This window comes from Canis lupus, chromosome 5 (genome assembly GCF_011100685.1).
Source record: "Canis lupus familiaris isolate Mischka breed German Shepherd chromosome 5, alternate assembly UU_Cfam_GSD_1.0, whole genome shotgun sequence".
NCBI lineage: Eukaryota > Metazoa > Chordata > Mammalia > Carnivora > Canidae > Canis > Canis lupus.
The window spans coordinates 64,309,071-64,328,243 of NC_049226.1; the positions used below are offsets into that span (position 1 = coordinate 64,309,071).

Here is a 19,173-nt window from a genome sequence, read left to right on the forward strand (position 1 = left end):
CAGAGGCCATTTGCAGCACCAAAGCCTCAAACGATTTCTTCTTTGGTCCTATAGACGAGGTGTGGTGGTGCTGTTGTCCAATAAGTTTGATGGCTGGGACTGTGGGACACTTGGCCTGAGGTCTTGCAGGATTTGGGACTGGGGTTCTGTGCCAGTCAGTGTGGTGGTTTCTTCCACAGATACACTCCTGCTTTGCTGTGTCCGTGGTGTAAACAGGCTCACGCATGTTGCTCTGTGCCCTCTGACCATCTGTCTCTTGTCAGGTCGCGGATCTCCTGTTGACATCTTTTTGTCAGAACCTGATTGCAGCCAATGGCTTCACCCCTCCAGACAGGTAGAGGCCTGGGGTTTCGACTGGGTGGTGTGGAGCTGTGCTTGGGCAGCCTGGGTGCTCTGCACAGGTCTCCCTCATGGACTGGGGCTTCTCCCTGTTCTGCATGATGAGGGGCATGGCCACCCATCCTAGTCCAGCTCTGACCCCAGGCCCTGGGTCCTGCCTTCTGACTTGTGTCCTGGTTGGGGGTCCCAGGTAGCGAGGGGCAGTGCTGATGTTTATCAGGTGGACACCTGGCAGACGTCAGGCATCAGTTCAGGAGACCCTGCTGTTTAGGGAACAGCCCGGTTCCCAAGGCCTCCCCTGTGCCTCCTGCTCATTCCCCACGGGAAAGCTGGGCAGGGCCAGGGCTGGTCAGACTGCTGGTCTTGGTGGCTCCCCCTGCAGGCAGGGCCCCTGGGCTGCTCACTTCGTGACAAGCCTGTGTGGACGCCGGCTTCTACCCATTGTGCTTACCAGGCTTTGCCAGCTGCTCCGTCACCAGGTAGGGCTGCTGCCTCCATCCAGCTGGGAAGTGGGCTTTGCCCTCCTCCCTGTACGATTATTGTTTCCCGTTTTAGGGCCCAGGTCTGAGTGCCTCCCACGTACTGGGCCTTGCTGCCCTGGTCATCCACCTGGGCGAGTGCAGGCCTGCAGTCCCTGAGGTGCACGTGGCTTCTCCCGCCCCCGTGAAGAGCCTCCCCCTTCCAGAGTTCTTGAGTAGCCTCCTGACGCTTAGGACCGCAGAAGCCTCACTCTTCTGTCTCAAGTGAGCTGTTCCTCCCGTCCCTCCGCAGTGCCTCTCCACTCCACAGAAGTAACATTCTGATCACGTAACATTGGCAAAAACACACTCCACAGATAATCACTCTTTAATATTTGGCATATGTCTTTCCAGAGTCTTAAGTTGTATTTGTGTGTGTGTGTGTGTGTGTGTGTGTGTGTGTGTGTGTGTGTTTCTTTGTTTACATAAATGAGATCCTATTACCCTAAAACCTGCTTTCTAAGACGTTAACAGACCATAGGCCTCCTTCCATGCTGTTGGGCCATCTTCAGGGGTTGTGGTGAGCGTTATTGGTTTTGTCTCGGGAGCTCCTGGCATTTGGTCGGATCCGTGCCCCTGGTGAGGCTGCTGGGTTTCTAGGGGGTGAGTTCCTGCCCATGGAGCTGCACTGTCCAAAGAAACTCATCTGAAGGGGTTTTGAGACCCTTCATCCTATAAGTTTGTGCCAATATACACCCCCACAGTTCTCTATCCACCACTGTGGGCCAGACCCACCTGGGGGGAGCCCCAGTGCTGCCCTTCTGTGTGGGGGCAGCTGGGAAGTTGATAGCATGGCACATGGGGGTGGTCGGTGCTGGGAGAGAGGTGGGCTGGTGAGGGCAAGAGCAGCTGTGCATCCCAGGGTGGGCAGGGCCCTGGGAGTCTAGATTTACGCAGTCCCAGGGTGAGTAGATGGAGGGTCAGGCTAGAAGCCAGGAAGCTCCAGTGAGAATTGTTTGCTGGGCCTGGGATTGCGGTTTGTGAGCAACTCACAGAAAGCTTAAGGGGTGGTAACGAGTGGGCAGACACAAGCACCAGGGTGCTTGCCGTGGTCCACTTGTGCCCCCCACAGTGGGAGGCAGAGTGGCCCAGCCTGGGAGCTTTTGTCAACATCAGTAGTCACCACTGGCATCCAGTCCTGAAGGTGGGTCCCATTTCCTTCCTCACACTTTCCTGACGCTCCTGGGCCCTAGGTACAGCCTCTTCCCATTGGGGTGTTCTTGGTGGGCAGAGGCTCCTCCCGAGGCGGAGTTTGAAATTGGGGCTGCTTCTGTCCTGTTCTGGACTTCTTTCAAGAAGGAACAGGGAATGATTTGCTAAGACTTGAGTGAGTGGAAACCCTCTCAGATGATGCATCAGTAATGCTCCAGTCACATCTAACTTAATTCCTTGTGTTCTGGCTGTGACTGCTCTTCATATGCTGTGAAAGTAAGCCCTCACTTGCACAGTCTGTCCATTGGTGTGTTTTCTGTGTCTGTGTTGTGAATGTGGACAGAGCTCAGACTCACACATGTGACACATGGGCCAGTTCCTGGGGGGCCAGGAGACCAACCCTCAGACCCTCTGGTTTAGGATGCAGTCCTTTTGTGAAATTCATACTTGTTTTTATTTCATCCCGTATTTTGCATGGATCACATTTCTACATTGTTTTTGCTTCCTACTTTCAGATTTTGTACAGCAGCAATTTCTTACTCCTTATGTAAGTCTTCTTCCCAGTCAAAAGATATTTTGTGCAGCTGCTTATCTCCAGCCCTCATGAAAAAGGTAGGTCTGTCCAGTTCCTTGTCTACATTCTGCGAGTCTCCAGTTTCAGACAGGCTTCCCACTGAAGCTCCAGCCTTCTGCTCTCTCCTCACTTGTGTCTGTGGACAGCTGTGCTCTGTTTATCACACTGTGTCTTGGGAGCCACCTTAGCTGTCTGCTTGGGCTGAACATGCCTTTCCTTCTGTTCCCAGAGTTAGGATGAAGGGGTGTAAAATAACAAAAACTACAAATGTCCCTCCTTTTCAAAAAATAAAAAAATAAAAGTAGGTGTATTAGAAGATAAATATTCATGGAAAATATATTTCTATTTAAAGAATCATTCTGAATTTTCTTGAAAGACTCCCCTCATCACCAGAGAAATTTATTTTTTTATTTTTATTTTTTCTTAAAGATTTTATTTATTTACTTGTGAGAGACACACAGAGAGGCAGAGACACAGGCAGAGGGAGGAGAAACAGGCTCCATGCAGGGAGCCTGATGCAGGACTTAATCGCGGGACTCTGGGATCATGCCCTGAGCCAAAGGCAGATGCTCAACCACTGAGCCACCCAGGCGTCCCATCAACAGTGAAATTTAAAGATTTTATTTAATTGGGGGATCCCTAGGTGGCGCAGCGGTTTAGCGCCTGCCTTTGGCCCAGGGCGCGATCCTGGAGACCCAGGATTGAATCCCACGTCAGGCTCCCTGCATGGAGCCTGCTTCTCCCTCTGCCTGTGTCTCTGCCTCTCTCTCTCTCTCTCTCTCTCTCTCTGTGTGTGACTATCATGAATAAATAAAATCTTTAAAAAAAAAAAAAAGATTTTATTTAATTGAGAGAGAGAGAGAAAGAGAGCATGAGTGGGGGGAGGGGCAGAGGGAGAGTCTTAAAGCAGATTCTTATTCTTTTTTTTAAGATTTTATTTATTTATTCATGAGAGACACAGAGAGGCAGAGACATAAGCAGAGAGAGAAGCAGGCTCCATGCAGGGAGCCCAATATGGGACTTGATCCCGGGACTCCAGCATCACGCCCTGGGCCGAAGGCAGACACTCAACCGCTGAGCCACCCAGGTGCCCCTTAAAGCAGATCTGAACTGAGCATGGAGCCCGAAGTGGGTCTGGATATGACAACCCTGAGATCGTGACCTGAGCCAAAATTTAGAGTTGGATATTTAACTCACTGAACTACCTAGGCACCCTAAGACCAGAGAAGTTTAAAGATGTGTGTCAGAAGCCTTCAGTGGCAAAAGTGAAGTTGAAGTTAGAAAGGAAACCAGTGTTATTCCTTTGGTGGGGTTTTAAGGGACATCTTGTGAAGTTCAAATGCAGATCTCATTCCAGGCTCCACGTTAGAATCCACAGAAGTCCTGGCTGTGCCCATGGGATAAGTGGGTTTTGGGCATACCTGTGCTCTCATCATAGGTGTTGAGGAACTTATCCCAGGTGCCAACATTATGAAGCATGGAACAAAGATGAGAGGTGGTCCACATGGGGACGCCTCCGGTCCCCCCTTGCCTGATTCTGAAGGGTGTCCCAGTGCCCTCTTCAGGCCCCTTCAAGCAGTGCGTGGCTCAGTAAACATGGGGGAAAGTCTCAGCTCCCAGTGGCAACAGGATTTTGCTTACCCAGTTGGCATCGTTTTTTCTTTTTACTGGAAACACTGATGCCAGCAATTCCATTGACTGCTGGAGGACTGTATGTGGCCACACTGTCCCATGGAGGGCAGGTCAGAACTGGCAATTCTACCTCCCAGTGTTGAGTCCCCTGGCACAGTTAGATGGCCCCTGAGATTTCCAGCCAGGGCTGGTCACAGAAATGCCTTCTGTGACTGAATGCTGGGTGCCCATAGGGTCTGCAGGCTGCCCTGCCATACACAGCCAGTTTATTGTCTCTTCAGTTTCAGTTCATTTTATTCAGACTGCTGTCAGAAGCCCGAGGACCCCTGTCTCAGGAGGACACAGCCGGCCCTCCCTGGAAGCTCTTGTGCCTGCCCTCTGCAGACTGGCAGAGAGCCGCCCTCTGTCTGTGGAAACAGAGAACCTTCCAGGAACTGTTGCAGGAGAAAGAATTTCACGTAGGTCCAACTGCCCCTTATCCCTCTCCTGGTCCTAACTCATAGGGATTTGTAGGTAGACATGGGGTTTCCTGAGGACATGTTGGGCAGGCAGGTGGGCCTGACTGGATGATGCTGGACCAGTACGGCAGCACAGAAGTGGCTCTGATTGAAATCATTACTGGGATCACTGCAGATTCATGCATAGTTGTAAGAAGTAAGATGGAAGGATTGTTCCTACTCGGCCCAGTTTCCCCCAGCACTAACATTTTGTGGGAGATTTTAAGGGTAAATAAAAGCATATTTTAACATATCTGCCAGGCTCCAGTGTGGGGTTGGGCTTTTCTGAGCATAGTCTCTGGGAGCCTTGGCCTGCTCCAGCCAAACATGCCTCCGTTACCACTCTGCTACTTTTTCATAACTTTTCATTTATTCCTTGAATGTTTGCTTATTTTTTTTTGTCTTTAAAGAAAAAACATTCTCAATTGTTTTATTATATATTCAGTTCTTTTATTAATCAGTTATACCAGAGTAGGTGTGACAGTCTTTAACATAACAAGTAATGCTATAGGGAACTTGCTGACCCTTGCAGCCTAGGTGTCTCAGAGGGCTGCTGTCCCTCTGTCTTTGGGAAATCACGGACATGTTTCTCTTGCTTATACATGGGTGTGTTCCTGACCAAAGAACTGCTCCATAGTGCCTGGCTTTGGTCTTTACAAATAGGGTACATGCTGCACACTTCTTTCTGTGATGTGCTTTTTTACAGACAGTGGGAGGTTTTGAGAACTCCATGTTGATGAGTGAAATTGTTCCAACAATTTTATTTTATTTATTTTTAAAAAATATTTTATTTATTTATTCGAGAGAGAGAGAGGCAGAGACACAGGCAGAGGAAGAAGCAGGCTCCATGCCGGGAGCCCCACGTGGGACTCGATCCCGGGACTCCGGGATCACGCCCAGGGCCAAAGGCAGGCGCCAAACCACTGAGCCACTCAGGGATCCCCGTTCCAACAATTTAAAAATAAGAAATATGCTATCCTGAATATTTGAAGCTTGTTATTAAATAAAGTGTATTTTTCAGTTACTTTGCCCAACTCAAGTGAACTAGAAAATTATGTGCTGTGGTACGGTTTGCAGATGCCGCAGGTTAATTTAGAATCTGGCCAAGTGCTGGAGGATTCAATTTATTTTTTATTTTTTATTTTTTTAGAAGATTTTATTTATTTATTTATTCATGAGCGACACACAGGCAGAGGGAAAAGCAGGCTCCCTGCAGAGAGCCTGATGCAGGACTTCATCCCAGGACCCCAGGATCATGCCCTGAGCCAGAGGCAGATGCTCAACTGTGAGCCATCCAGGTGTTCCTGGAGGATTCAATTTAAAAATACCCATTTGAACAGTTTTTGTTAGCTTCGTTCAGGGTTGTGTTAAAGCAATATCCAAATTCTTTGTCAGGCTTGGTGCCAGCCAGTCTGACAACAGGAAGCGGCATGAGAATAGAGAGCAGTATAGACACACCTGCCTTGCTATGTGGCTCTCGGCTGTCATGTCTGACAGCAGCAGAACAGACAGCAGTTACCAAGCTGACCTGTGATTTCTGTGTCCCATCCTCACCATGGTGTTCATTTGGTCCTTTTCTCTCAGTTAACTTACAGAGACTGGTTACAGCTGGAACTAGAAATTCAACCTGAGTTTGATTCTCTTTCAGATATGGAAAGGTAAGTGTTGAAAGGATCTGCCTTGGGGCGCCTGGGTGGCTCCGTGGGTTGAGCATCTGACTCTTGATTGTGATCACAGCTTAGGTTGTGATCTCAGGGTCATGGGACTGCGCCCTGTCAAGCTCTGCGCTCAGTGTGGAGTCTACCTCTCCCTCTTGTCTCCTACTCTCCCTACCCCCTGTGCTCACGTTCTCTCTCTCTCAAATAGATAAAATCTTAAAATAGTGGTGTGTGTGTGTGTGGCGGGGGCGGGGGGCCGGATCTGCCCTTCGAAATGCTATAAGGTTTTCTACATTGTCTTAAAGTCTGAGTCTTACATTCTCCGTGTTCAGTTTAACGTACAACTTATGAGCAGTTTCATTCTTTTATTCCTTAATTCAAGAAACATTGAGTTTCTACTGTTTGTCAGGCACTTCTAGAATGTTCTTGAAACTGGAGGTGCATTGTGACGAAACAGTTTGCCTGCCTTTTTGGCACCTTTGTGTACATAGAAGCTCAGTGCGGTGCACCTCTGCCTTGACACCCTGGGCCCTGTTGCCAAGCAGCTGTACACAAGTATGCACCTGAGTGGGCCTGAGGACAAACAGGTAGATAGTTAAAATGGGTTAGAGATAGGGATGAACACTCAGGACCCCTGACAGGGCTGTGAGAACCGGTCCCAGGGTGGGGATTGCAGGAACAGCAAATGTGCATCCCCTGGGTGGGAGAAGAGCAGGGAAGGCCAAGTGTGGTAAGGGGCTGCCGCGGGGTCCTGCTGGGGGAGCTTGAGAGGGTTCCCAGCTGGTGTGGCTGGCCTGCTTCCCTCTTGTGCATGGGAAGAGCACAGTGGCCAGCTGGGCAGGCAGAGGGCTGGCAAGTGGTAAATCAAAGTCTGAGCCCCTGTGGGTCCTGCCACCAACTGTTCAGACCATCAGGAGGTGGGATGTGCTGTTCTGGGCGTAAGAGTGGGGTGTTGACAGGCCCCTGGGCGTGGTGGTGCGGAGGTCAGGGAGGGGATGTGCTGTAGATAGAAGGGAGCTGATGTGGCACAGGAGCCCCAGGGGGTAGCCAAGGGCAGGAGTCAGCGTGAGTTGCCCTGAGCCACTGTCCCTGTGTGGCCAGAGATGCGTCTCACATGTGTGGGATGCTATCTCGTGGTGTCAGGTTGTAGAAGGAGCCAGTAGAAATAAAAAACACTGCTTTTCCAAGATGGAGATTTCCCTCCTCCTCGGGTCTGTGCCAGCGTGAGTGCTTTCTGCAAGGGTTTGCGTGCCCTGGGGTCTCCCCTATCTTCCCTTCTCCTCCTGTTCTATTTTCAGTAGGAAAAGAAGGAATTCATTTCTAGTATGAGGATCCATAAGAAGCATTTCTTACCCCCAGCTCACTGTATGTTGAATTGTGCTTAGACCTTTTCTTTTCTAATTGCACAAGTCACAGTCCAATGCGTTGCGTACAAGTATAGACGGTGTGGGTGGAGCACCAGCCCTTTATCACCTGTTCCTTGCCCACTCCTGGGTATATGGAACATCTTCCTTGGGCTTGGCTCCTTCTGTCAGTGGTTCTCTGGCTGAGGCTTTCACTTAGTACATCATCAGGATCTTCTGGACATTTTTGCTGGTGGACCTTGGGATAATGACCCAGGGAGGTGGCCCCTGAGGGGGCCTGGATTGTGGTAGAGGGCCTTCCTATACCTCCAAACCCTCAGATCTAACCCCCTGCCATTGTTGTGCTCCTGGCTCTGGGCTCATTTTTGTCCACAGGAAGCACTGGTTTGCAGGTCTTCTCAGCACATGTCCTGGTATTTGCTGTTGCAGGTGGGACTTCCACCAGTGGGCAATCCATGAGCACTTCCTCCTCAAGCCCTCCGAGGCTGGGGGCTGCGATGGGGACATGCAGACAGCGTGCACAGTTCTTGTCGACGTGCTGATAGACTTCTGCCAAAGGTTAGGAATGCTGATGCCGGAAAGCATCATACTTTTAATTTTGTTAGTTCTCAGAAAGTTTTTATCTCTCTCTACTTTGTGTTATACAAAACACAATTAAACATATCCTGATAGCAAGTCTGAGTCTATTCGAAGTAAAGGTAAGCTTCTCGGATGTGTTTTCTTTGTGTATAGATTTGGCAGTGCCAGTCTTTCTGCTTTGTCACCTGGCATCAGGGTGGGAACAAGTGGGCTGGCAGGTGGCAGGCATTGAGCGTGCCTGAAACACGGATGTGGGCCGGCTGCCATGGAGGCAGAGTTCCCTGTGTTTGTGTTCCTGCTGAGCAAGTCTGTATTAGTGTCCTTGTCTTCATGATTGTTGTGTCAAGATGGTGAATAAAATCCATTCCATTTTCCACATTTTAGGTAATATATTAAATCATAGAAAACAAATCATGTTACCCCCTAAGAAACATAGCCTGTGCAAGTGGTTACTGAAGACAGTGCAGGACAGGTGCCTTTATGTTTCCCACTGTCCCTCCGTTCTCCACAAGGATCTGTAAACACCGCCTAGTTTGCAAAACTCTTAGAAGTCACATTACATTGCAGTACAACTAGTAGCACTGGGCTTTTTACTTGCAGCGCTTAGTGGCTGGGAGCAACACATACAGTACCAGTCAAGCTGAAGTTGGGGCTGGTCCTCTTGTCCTTTGTTTTTCTCTTGGGAGGGAGAAATGAGTATGTGTGCTGCATTCCTTCCATTCCCCTCCAACCCTGGTAACCCTGAATCTACTTTCTGTGGAGTTGTCAATCCTAGACATTTCATATAAATGGAATTAGACAAACATGTGGTGGTCCATTATATCAGGCTCACTCAGGATAACGTTTTCAAGGTTAGTCTACCTTGTAGCATATATCAGAACTTCATTCTTTGTATTACTGAATAGTATTCCATTGAAGGATGGAGCACATTGTGTTTATTAACTGATGGACATTTGGGTTTTCACTTATTAATTATGAATAATTCTGCTACAAACATTTGTGGGTTTTAAGGATTTTGTTTATTTGAGACCAAGAACATGAGTGGGGGGGCAGAGGGAGAGGGAGAAGCAGACTCCCCGCTGAGGAAGGAGCCTGACATGGGGTTCAATCCTAGGACCCCAGGATTATGACCTGAGCCAAAGGCAGACGCTTAACCATCTGAGCCACCCAGGTGCCCCTGCTATAAACATTTGTGTATAGACTTTTCTGTAGTCCCGTGTTTTCATTTTTGGGGGGCATATACCTAATCATGGGATTGCTGTGTCATAACTTTTTTTAGGGATTACCGGGCTGTTTTCCAAAACTGAGCCATTTTACATTCTCATCAGCAGTATCAGAGGGTTCCAATTTTTCCACATTATCACAAATATATTTATTGTTTTCTTTTGATAATACCCATCCTAATGGATATGCCGTGGTATAATTCATTATGGTTTTTTAATTTTTTTTCCATTATGGTTTTGATTTGTTTTTCTCTGCTGGCTAATGATGTTGAGCATCTTTTCAATTGCTTGTTGACAATTTGTGTTATCTTCTTCGAGAACTGTCACATCTTTTGCCCATTTTATAATTGGGTTCTTTTATTGATTTTTAAGAATTCTTTATGTATTCTGGATCCCAGATCTTTTTTTTTTTTATCAGCATAGAAATTTATTTTAATTCAAAATAATATGGTTATATTTAGAATAACATAATAATTATCTAAAGCAAATATCATCATTGGCTCTGAAACAGTTCTAAAGATGTCATTCTTTTGAAGTCAAAAAATATGTAGTAAGAATGTATAAGGAAGCAAAAATATAAAAAACAAGTTTGCTGAGTATTGGGAGTTGTAACAAGGACACACTAAGATAATGTAACAGAGTCCAAATTCTAATACATGCAGCAAAGAGTTCTCTGGCTTTATCAACTTCCTGGAAAATCAGTAACCTCAGTACTGCAAGAATACCACCACTTGGTTAACCGGACTGACTTCCTGAGGGACACAGGTAGTAATTCATTATACTTCCCCTTTTTCTACCTCTTTCCCCGACACCAATTTCTTTTCTTTCAGATAGGTTTCATCCTGCTAAAAAAATACTTGGCTTTATCTGTAAAGTGGAGTAAATAATATCCTGATTGAAGTATGCTACAATTTAGTTGAAGGTGCTCAGGGATCAAACTTCTGAAAAAGGTTAATCAGCTAGTTAGCAGAGACCATCAGTGGCTTACAGGAAAAAAAAAATTCAGATAACACATGTTTGCTAAATAGATGAAAAGAATAAGCAGTTAAAAATGGGTGAAAAATCCTAGGGTTTACTGGGACCTAGACAATCAAAAGCAGACAGGTGACCTTTGATTAAACCCATTTACTTGTGGAGTGAGCTATACAGAGGCTCCAGAAAGTTTAGTTTCCAACAGTGTGCACGGCCAAAGGGCAAACTCAGAAGGTCTCTTCCTCTCGTAGAAACTGGAAGACTGACGAGAAGTCTTTCTTTGAGTAACCCTTTGCACACATCATCCTGTAGATCTGATGGGCTTGACTACCCAGAAGGATTGGGCTCTTCGTGCTGGTGGCAGAGTCTTGTGCTAACCCCAGATCCTTAGCCATGAGCGTAGCTCCAAATCCACCCTGATAGTTATTAGCTGATGGAACTCCATCCATCACCCCAGGTACGGGATTGTAAGTGTCACTGGACCAACACCGTCCTGAGCTCATATTTAGGATTTTCGCCAACAGTTTTGGGTCAAGCCCTAACCTGATTCCAAGATTCATAGCTTCAGCAGTTCCAATCATACTAATGGCTAACAGCATGTTGTTGCAGATCTTTGCAGCCTGCCCGGTCCCAACAGCTCCACAATACACCACATTGGAGCCCATGCACCCCAGCAACTCCTGGGCAGCAGCAAATTCATCTTCGGCTCCTCCCACCATAAATGTGAGGTTCCCAGACCGAGCAGCTCCCACACCACCAGAAACAGGGGCATCCATGAAAACTGCTCCCATTTTCTCGACTTCTTTGGCCAATTCTTTTGAAACTGCAGGATCAATAGTACTGGAGTCTATTAATAGTGAGCCTTTCTTCACTTTTTTTAGAATTCCATTTGCTCCAGAATAAGCTTCTATTGCATTGATACTGGTGGGCAACATTGTAATAATTCTGTCAGCTTTTTCAGCTACATCTGCTGGGGAAGACACTACCTGTTCACCTGCATCTTGAAACTCTTTACATACATCAGGGAACACATCATAAATAATGAGTGGATAGCCATGTTTCATGAGGTTTTTTGCCATTGGATTCCCCATGTTGCCCAGTCCAGTGAATCCAACTGGAGTCTTGGAAGCCATTGACCTAGAACATACCGCTGCAAGGCTGGCCGCGGCCGGGCGCTGCCTGCGGCTCCAATACCGGAGGCCGGAGGCCGCTGCACAGAGCCGTAAGGAGGCCGCCATGCTGCCCCCGCTCCGCCTCCCCGCGGTGACCTCTGTGGCTCCCGGCTCACCCACTGACTGCGAGTGTGCGCCGCGGAGCGGGCGGGATGCACCGCGGCGTGGGGCCGCGCGCGCACGCGCTCTGCAGCTCAGGGCGAGCTCCCACCGAGGAGGCGCGGCCCGGCGAGACCCGGGTCGTCAGTGCCCTCTGGATCCCAGATCTTTAACAGATAAGAGAAGGAAACATTTTCTTCCATTTTAGGAGTCATCTTTTCACTTCCTCCTTTGTTGGAGTCCTTTGATGCACAAAATGTTAAATTTTGATGAAGTTCAGTTCATCTATTTTTTTGTTTTAGCTCCATTTGATTTAATTTTTATGGAATAAGTTAAGGATCGACCTTCACTCTTTTGCATGTAGATATCCAGTTGTCCCAGCATGTTTTGTTGAAGACATGGTCCTTCCCCAATAAATGATCTTGGCACCTTTGCCAAAAATCAGTTAATCCTACCTGTGAAGATTTGTTGTTGGACTCTCTTCATTTTGGTGTACACATCTATTCTTATTGCCAATATCAATATTTTGATTACTGTAGATTTGTAGGAAGTTTTAAATTGGGAAATGAATCTTCTTCTCCCCCCCTCCCCCCCACCCAAGATCATTTTGGGTATTCTGGGTCCTTTGCAATTCCATCTGAATTTCAAGGTCAATTTGTCAGTTTCAACATAACAGTTGGGAATCTGATAGTGATTGCATTGTATCTGTAGATAATTACAGGTAGTTTTTACCACTTTAACAATACCAAATCTTATATCCATGAACATGGGATATCTTTCCATTTATTTAGGTCTTCTATAATTTTTTCAACAGTGTTTTATAGTTTTCAGTGTACAAGTCTTGCACTTTCTTGGTTAAATTTATCCTTAGGTATTTTATTCTTTCTAACACCATTGTAAATGTAATTAATATCTTAATTCCATGCTTGGATTATTTGTTCATTGCTAGTATAGAGAAATACAACTGATCTTTGTATATTGATGGCATGTCCTGCTACTTTGTGAAATTGTTTGCTTTAATAGTTTTTAATTGTGGATTCTTTACGGTATTCTGTATACAAGATCATATCATCTGTGAATAGAAATGGTTTGACTTTTTCCTTTCCAATCTGGATACCTTTTATTTCTTTTTCTGGCTAAACTGTTGTGGCTACTACTTCCAGTGGTATTGAATGGAAGTGGTGAAAGAGAAGAACTTTGTTTTATTTCTGATCTTAGGAGGGAAGCTTTCATCATTAAGTATGATGTAAGCTGCGGGTTTTTCATAGATGGCCTTTATCAGATTAAGGAAGTTCTTTCTACTCCAAATTTGTTGAGTGTTTTTATCATGAAAGGGTATTAAATTTTGTCTAATATCTGTTTATTGAGATGTTTACATGTTTTTTTTTTATTCTATTGATAGGTGTGTTGACTTTAGGGTTTTGAACCAACCTTGCATTCTTAGAATAAATCCCACTTGGTTGTGGTACATAATTGTTTATAGATGTCACTAGATTGGGGTTGCTACTGTATTGTTGTAGAAGGGTTTTTTGTTTGTTTGTTTTTTATTGATGACTGGGTGTCATTTGGTCCCCTGGGACCTCCTGGCTCTATGACAATACTCCACTCTGGAGCCAGGAGAAATAGGAACGCCCTGCACATCAGGAGATACTTAGGAGGCTTTTATTGTGTTTTTGTTTCAGTTTGAGGAGTTACAACTGCTTGGAGAATTCTGATTTGGTTCTCAGCTGCACAGGAAATCGGGATATTTTTTCCAGATTGCAGGTGAGTTAGAAGATATAAAACTCACTGTTTCATGGCATTTGTGTCATCTGCTATTAAGATATTTATTATTGAATATCTTAAGGCAGCTCAATAGAATGAAAAGTCACATCATACATATGATATACCAGACCCAGAGTGACAGTGTGTTCACCTCACCCGTGACTGTCCCCAAGATACAAAAGCTGTGGTGCCAGACCATCTCCAGGCTTAGGGACATTTAAAATTTGAAAGCAGAGGAAATTGAGAAGATACCAACTTTGGTAGTAAAATGGTTGCTATCCACAGCTTGCTGTGTTTTTGTAGCTCTTGGCTATTATATGTGGATATTAGGCTCTGAGAAATAACGTAAATAGCCCTCTACTTGGCAAAGGAAGGCTAAGTTACTGTTCTTTCACAGGGTCACCTGGCACCTCCACAGGCTGGCGGGTTCTCTTCACCAAAGCAAGTGCATTTAAGAGGGTGTGGAAATGGGGCTGTCGTTTTGAGGTGAAAAGTGCAGTTTTCAGCCAGAGTGCCTCAGGTCTAGTCAGGGCCATAAAGGTCAGACCCTGAGAGCAGGCTCTGAGGTCATAGGGCAGACCACGGCTCCCTTAGGTTTCCGTGTCCACAGTGTGCCTTGGGAATCTACCTTTGGAAGCGTTACGTGAGGCCCCACGTTGACAGGATTGTGTGTGTGGATTTGACGCTTCCTGCTGGTGTTTCTGCTGATGTTCTGCAAGTGCTTGAATTGAGAGAATGTGGGGAGTGACAAGACCATGGAAGGTGTGGCCTGGGGCACTGGGGAAATTTTACCTACAAGTGAATAACACATCCCACTAGAGACTTCCCAGCCCCACAACCCCTCATCTTGACCTCTGGTCCTTCACATTCATCCTACCTGGCTATGGCAGGAAGAGCGAGTGGGGAGGGCAGACAGTGCAGCAGAGGTGATGTTGCAGTGCAGGCGTTTGGCTTGTTCTGCCTCTGCATTTACTGAGTGCCTGCTGTGTATATGCCTTATGTCTGAAATTCACCTGTGCGTGTTAGTAAAAGCAGATGATAAATGATAAACTATTAGCTTTGGGAAATCTGGTAAAGGTGTTCTTTGTCCTATTCTTACTCTCTTTTTGCAAATTTTCAGTGATTTCCAAGTTAAAAGGCTTGGCCCACTCATGCCCAGCTCTTGGGAAACCTTTCTCCCAAGCCAGTCAACCCCATTTCAGAGTCCTGATTGGGGCAGACAGTAAGCTCTGAGGACTTTCTGGCTTCACATCTGGGGATAAGCCCCTGGGACCAGCAATTAAAGTATGTGAATGTTTTGGTCTTGTTTTTTCCAGGAGATGGCTGCTGACCTGGAGCAGGGCCCAGTAGCACCCCAGAGGTGCTCTCCTTCTCAGGGGCACTTCCTTTTCAGAGTTTTCCGCAGACGGCTCCAGGCCCTGGCCAGCGGGTGGGATGTGGCTGCCCGCCTTCAGAGACAGCAGGAGCTGCTTGTGTACAGATGGTACCATGGCGCTGTGTGGAGTGTCTCTTTTGTCACGAGTTTTCTTTTCCATTGGTCATTTGTTTCTGGCCCCTACCCCCAGGCTGTGACTGCATCTTCTCCTTGGGGCTCCCATGGAGAGAGCAGGGTCTGAAGCTTTGGATTAATGCCTGCCTCTTCAGACCCTGGAGATTAATTGTTGAAAGATGTAGCCTAAAGAATTCATGTCGAAATAAGGAAAACCGTGTGTGGTTACAGTTACTCCTTATTTATGAGTGTGAGATCATGTAATCCCCTAGTTCTTGGGCATAGCTATGTTAGTCTATGGTGCACCCTTTTGCCTCCCTAGGTGCAACTCCCTAGGTGCATAGCTATGTTAGTCTGTGGTGCACCCTCCCTAGGTGCAACTTAAGAATGGCTCTTAGAGTTGATGCTGTGAATGCTGACAGGGGGCCCTGCAGGCATGAGTGCTCAGCACGCAGCCCCAGGCGGGGACTCTGGTTCCCAGAGTAAGCAGGGAGGGTTGTTACAGATCTGAGTCTGAGCTCTCTGGGAGTGAAGTTAGGCTGTGCCATCCACCACTGATGCGCTCCTCTTTGCAAGGATCCTCCTCGGTCTGCCCCCATCTATTCTCGTCGGCAGCCCCCAGAACAAACAGCCGGCCACCCCTGACTGCACTGAATTCTTCCACTTGGTCAACTCTGAGCTGGTAGGTGTGGGGCAGCAACCTCAGGACGCAGGGATGGGGTTGGTCTACCACTGAGGGCTGGCTCTTGAAAATTCACGGGTGCATCTGTGGTCACTTGGAGCCCACTGCTTCAGTGTGTGTACAGACCAGCAGATTGCTGAGGGAAAGAACGGGCGTCCTGCTCCAGGAGCGAAGAGAGTGACCACCAGTGAGGTACAGAGATCAGCTGTAACTCCCTTCCTCCAAAGCTTCAGCCCCCCCCCCCTTTTTAAGATTTTATTTATTCATAAGAGGGACAGAGAGAGGCAGAAACACAGGCAGAGGGAGAAGCAGGCTCCATGCAGAGAGCCCGATGTGGGACTCGATCCCCAGACTGGGATCACACCCTGAGCCAAAGGCAGACGCTCAACCGCTGAGACACCTAGGTGTCCCAAAGCTTCAGTCCTTTCCTGGAGCTTTCCCCAGTGTTCAGCCATCAAGATCCAAAAAGTATTTTAGACCAAGAATCTCCATTTCTTTGCAGTTTTGACATTTCAGGAACACAAAAGCCAGTGATGCTGAGAGGACAGCCATTCCCACCAGTCGGCCCTGCTTTCTTCCATTGTACACCCTGTTCAGTGTCAGGTGCTCCATGATCTTACCCAGAAAAATGAAAGCCTACATGCATCCAGTCAGGGTCACTGAGGTCACCAGGAATAAGCACAGCTTCTACATGCTTCACAACAGCTTCTACCCCTGAAGATGTTTTTCCAGTTCTAAAAAATGCACAAATATGACTAGAGGTGGAAGTAAGGTTCCATTCAGTCACACAGAGCTTTACAAGGTGACTCAGAAAGCAGAGAGGAGCTTTCAGTTCTCAGCAGAGGCCGTCTTCCTCAGAGTTCTCAGAAGGGGCTGTGCAGGCTGGCAGAATGGAGAACCCAGAGGTGGCGAGGCAAGTTGCCATCCCAGCAACAGTGCCATCAGGGAGTGCCGCCCATGCCTCCCAGCCTGTGGCAGGCTGGTGGGGGGTCTGTCTGGCTGCACAAAGGAACCACATCCGTGGTCAGCAGTGGTGCCATGAACATTGCGAAAGCCTCTCGGCACATGCTGCCCTCACCCCCACCCCCAGTCCCGTTGGCTCTTTTCTCACTGGTCTGTGCTGTTTTGCAGAGAAACTTCTGCTGCCATGGAAGTGCCCTGACCCACGACATCACTGTCCACTTCTTCAGGGTAATTTGTTGCCCTCTGCACCTCCCAGATGACCTGCTCAGTCCCCTTGGGCTTGACCCTCATACCCAGTGGTGCTTTGAAGCCGTGGTGCCTTTCAGGGACAGATATGCTGCTGAGCTTCTGGCATGTTCTCTCCTGCAGGGGCTCCTCAACACCTGTTCACAAAGCAGAGACCCCTCCCTGACAGCCAACCTGATCCTGACTACATGCCAGACTGAGTGCCCCATAGTTGTGACCTCTGCTCTGGTAGGTGTAGCTGCTTTCTCACGGCGCATCCGGGGCAGCATCCTGGTTCTTGTTGTTTAGGAGAAAATGAGGAACGGGGGCAGGGGGTCCACAGAATCCACCAGAAGGTAGGAAGACGGACTTCCCTGGCCTTGCCCGCTGGAAAGGAGTGTATCTCTGGGTCTACGTTGGCTGAAGATGCACTCAACTCAGGTTACGCCTGTTTCCTGACAGACAACTGTCAGGACTTGAGAAGTGAGGAGGCCCAGTCCCCTGCTGGCCTGACATACTCACATGGAGGGTGTGAGGTTACCATGGGTGCATTGCTGGCTTTTTTGGAAGTCCTGATAGCACACAGCTCTCCTAGTTGTGTTATATAGAATTCCAGCCCCAGCAGCAGTTGAACTTGAGCTGCTGTAGCCCCTGATCAGTTTGGCTTTACACTGAAGTCTGTGGTTCATTTGGGTGGAATTCACTGCAAAAGCTATTGTGTAAAACATCATGTCCTCTACAGAGGAGGATAGTACCTTGTGGGATTGCCCTGAACTGTAAAGCAAGTACTTGAGACGAACATGAGCAGAGCTGGTGGGGTTAGCAAGCCTCAGGCAGGTCTCCAGTGGTCCCTCAGAGGTTCTGTATCTCGGCTGTCAGGACTGAAGACGGGTCCAAGTCTAGCCTCCCCTGACGTGCTCACTGGTGATCTTTCTCTCTGGAAGTTATGGTGGCCACGCCTGGAGCCTGAACTTCATACCCGGTGGAGGAGATGCTTCCAGGGCCCACTGCCCCAAGAGCTGCAGAGGCTGTGGGAGGCCCAGCTATTTGGCAAGAGGTACGTGGGACAAGGGGAGGAAGCACAGATGTTCTGTAGGGCCTGCTCTAGGTTACCTCCATGAACCCCTGCGATGCAACACAGAAGCCTTAGGGGCAGGCTGAGCAAGATGCACGTGAAAGAGGAAGTCTCCACCCAGCTCTCCAGCCCACCTGCCCCTTGTCTCCTCTCAGGTCCACACAGGCCTGGCAGTGGCAGCATCATGGGGATGTGTCTGAGGGGCAGGTCCCAGCCTGCCCAGCTGGTGGTCTCTGGCATCTGCTGGATGAGTGGAGAGCCGTGTCCTTAGAGGTAGTCAGGAGGAGCTGGTCCCACCCCGCCTCCTCCTATCCCTGTGCAGGGTCCCGAGCGCTCAGAATCCCAGAAAATAAGGAAACCCAAAATACACTACATTCCACTAATTTTTGGCCCTGTTTTTAACGTGCTGGGGAAACTTTCTGAGCATCACTGCAGTCACAGCAGGGACTGAGTAGGAGGATTGTACCCAGAAGCCCAGGGGCTGAGTGGTGGATGGACACCAGGTGAAAGTCCTGTGTCCAACGACCAGGTGTCTGGGTCAGACCCTACCCCCTCCTCACATCCATAGCATGGAAGCATGTTAGGGAACCGGGAGACGACCCTAAACCGACAATGAAGCTGACACAGGTCGTATGTAGAGGTCCTATGTAGGTCCCTTTGCGAAGCCAGGGGGAGCTGGGGACCTAGACTTTGCTTCTGCTGCCCCCTGAAGTTGGATAGGGCTGGCTTCCTGACAGCTTCAGGAGGAAGGACTGGGAGCTCCTATGCTGACCCCTCTCTCCTAGCTGCCTCTCCTCTGACTTGGCATCCCCGCCGCCTGGCCCAGCCTGGGTCTCTGCTGCTGCACTACACTTTGCCATCCAGCAAGCCGAGGAAACCAGAATCAAGAGCCAGCTGGAGAAGCTCAACTGCCAAAGCGAGGAGGCAAGAAATGAAATTTTCATTTTTTTTTTTTTAAGATTTTATTTATTTATTCATGAGAGACGAGAGAGAGGCAGAGACATAGGCAGAGAGAGAAACAGGCTCCTCACAGGGAGCCTGATGCAGAACTCAATCCCAGAACCCCAGGATCATGACCTGAGCCAAAGACAGATGCTCAACCAGAGCCACCCAGGCATCCCTCACTTCTTTCTAGCAGGTTTGTTTTTAATCAGTGTTGAGATCAGCTGTGTTTCTTGAGGTGCGTCTAGTGAACC

General features: G+C 48.1%; 1 protein-coding gene and 1 pseudogene across 10 annotated transcripts in view; one reads left to right on the plus strand and one right to left on the minus strand.

Moving 5' to 3' along the window:
* Positions 1 to 19,173, plus strand: part of FANCA (FA complementation group A) — a 62,219-nt gene that overhangs the window by 38,945 nt on the left and 4,101 nt on the right. For 2 of the 10 annotated variants that reach the window (XM_038537986.1, XM_038537985.1), the window contains exons 24-37: positions 264 to 334; positions 722 to 818; positions 895 to 1,082; positions 2,525 to 2,621; positions 4,497 to 4,673; positions 6,297 to 6,370; positions 8,164 to 8,292; positions 13,462 to 13,543; positions 14,860 to 15,026; positions 15,609 to 15,714; positions 16,846 to 16,905; positions 17,047 to 17,151; positions 17,847 to 17,959; positions 18,763 to 18,901. In XM_038537986.1, coding sequence (XP_038393914.1) covers positions 264 to 334; positions 722 to 818; positions 895 to 1,082; positions 2,525 to 2,621; positions 4,497 to 4,673; positions 6,297 to 6,370; positions 8,164 to 8,292; positions 13,462 to 13,543; positions 14,860 to 15,026; positions 15,609 to 15,714; positions 16,846 to 16,905; positions 17,047 to 17,151; positions 17,847 to 17,959; positions 18,763 to 18,901 — 1,605 coding nt within the window. Of the gene's footprint in view, positions 1 to 263; positions 335 to 721; positions 819 to 894; positions 1,083 to 2,524; positions 2,622 to 4,496; positions 4,674 to 6,296; positions 6,371 to 8,163; positions 8,293 to 10,198; positions 10,302 to 13,461; positions 13,544 to 13,940; positions 13,991 to 14,859; positions 15,027 to 15,608; positions 15,715 to 16,845; positions 16,906 to 17,046; positions 17,152 to 17,781; positions 17,960 to 18,762; positions 18,902 to 19,173 lie in introns of those variants that run through there. The other 8 variants (XM_038537987.1, XM_038537988.1, XR_005359908.1 and 5 more) reach the window with 8 other exon arrangements.
* LOC100684376 lies at positions 10,312 to 11,746 on the minus strand (annotated as a pseudogene).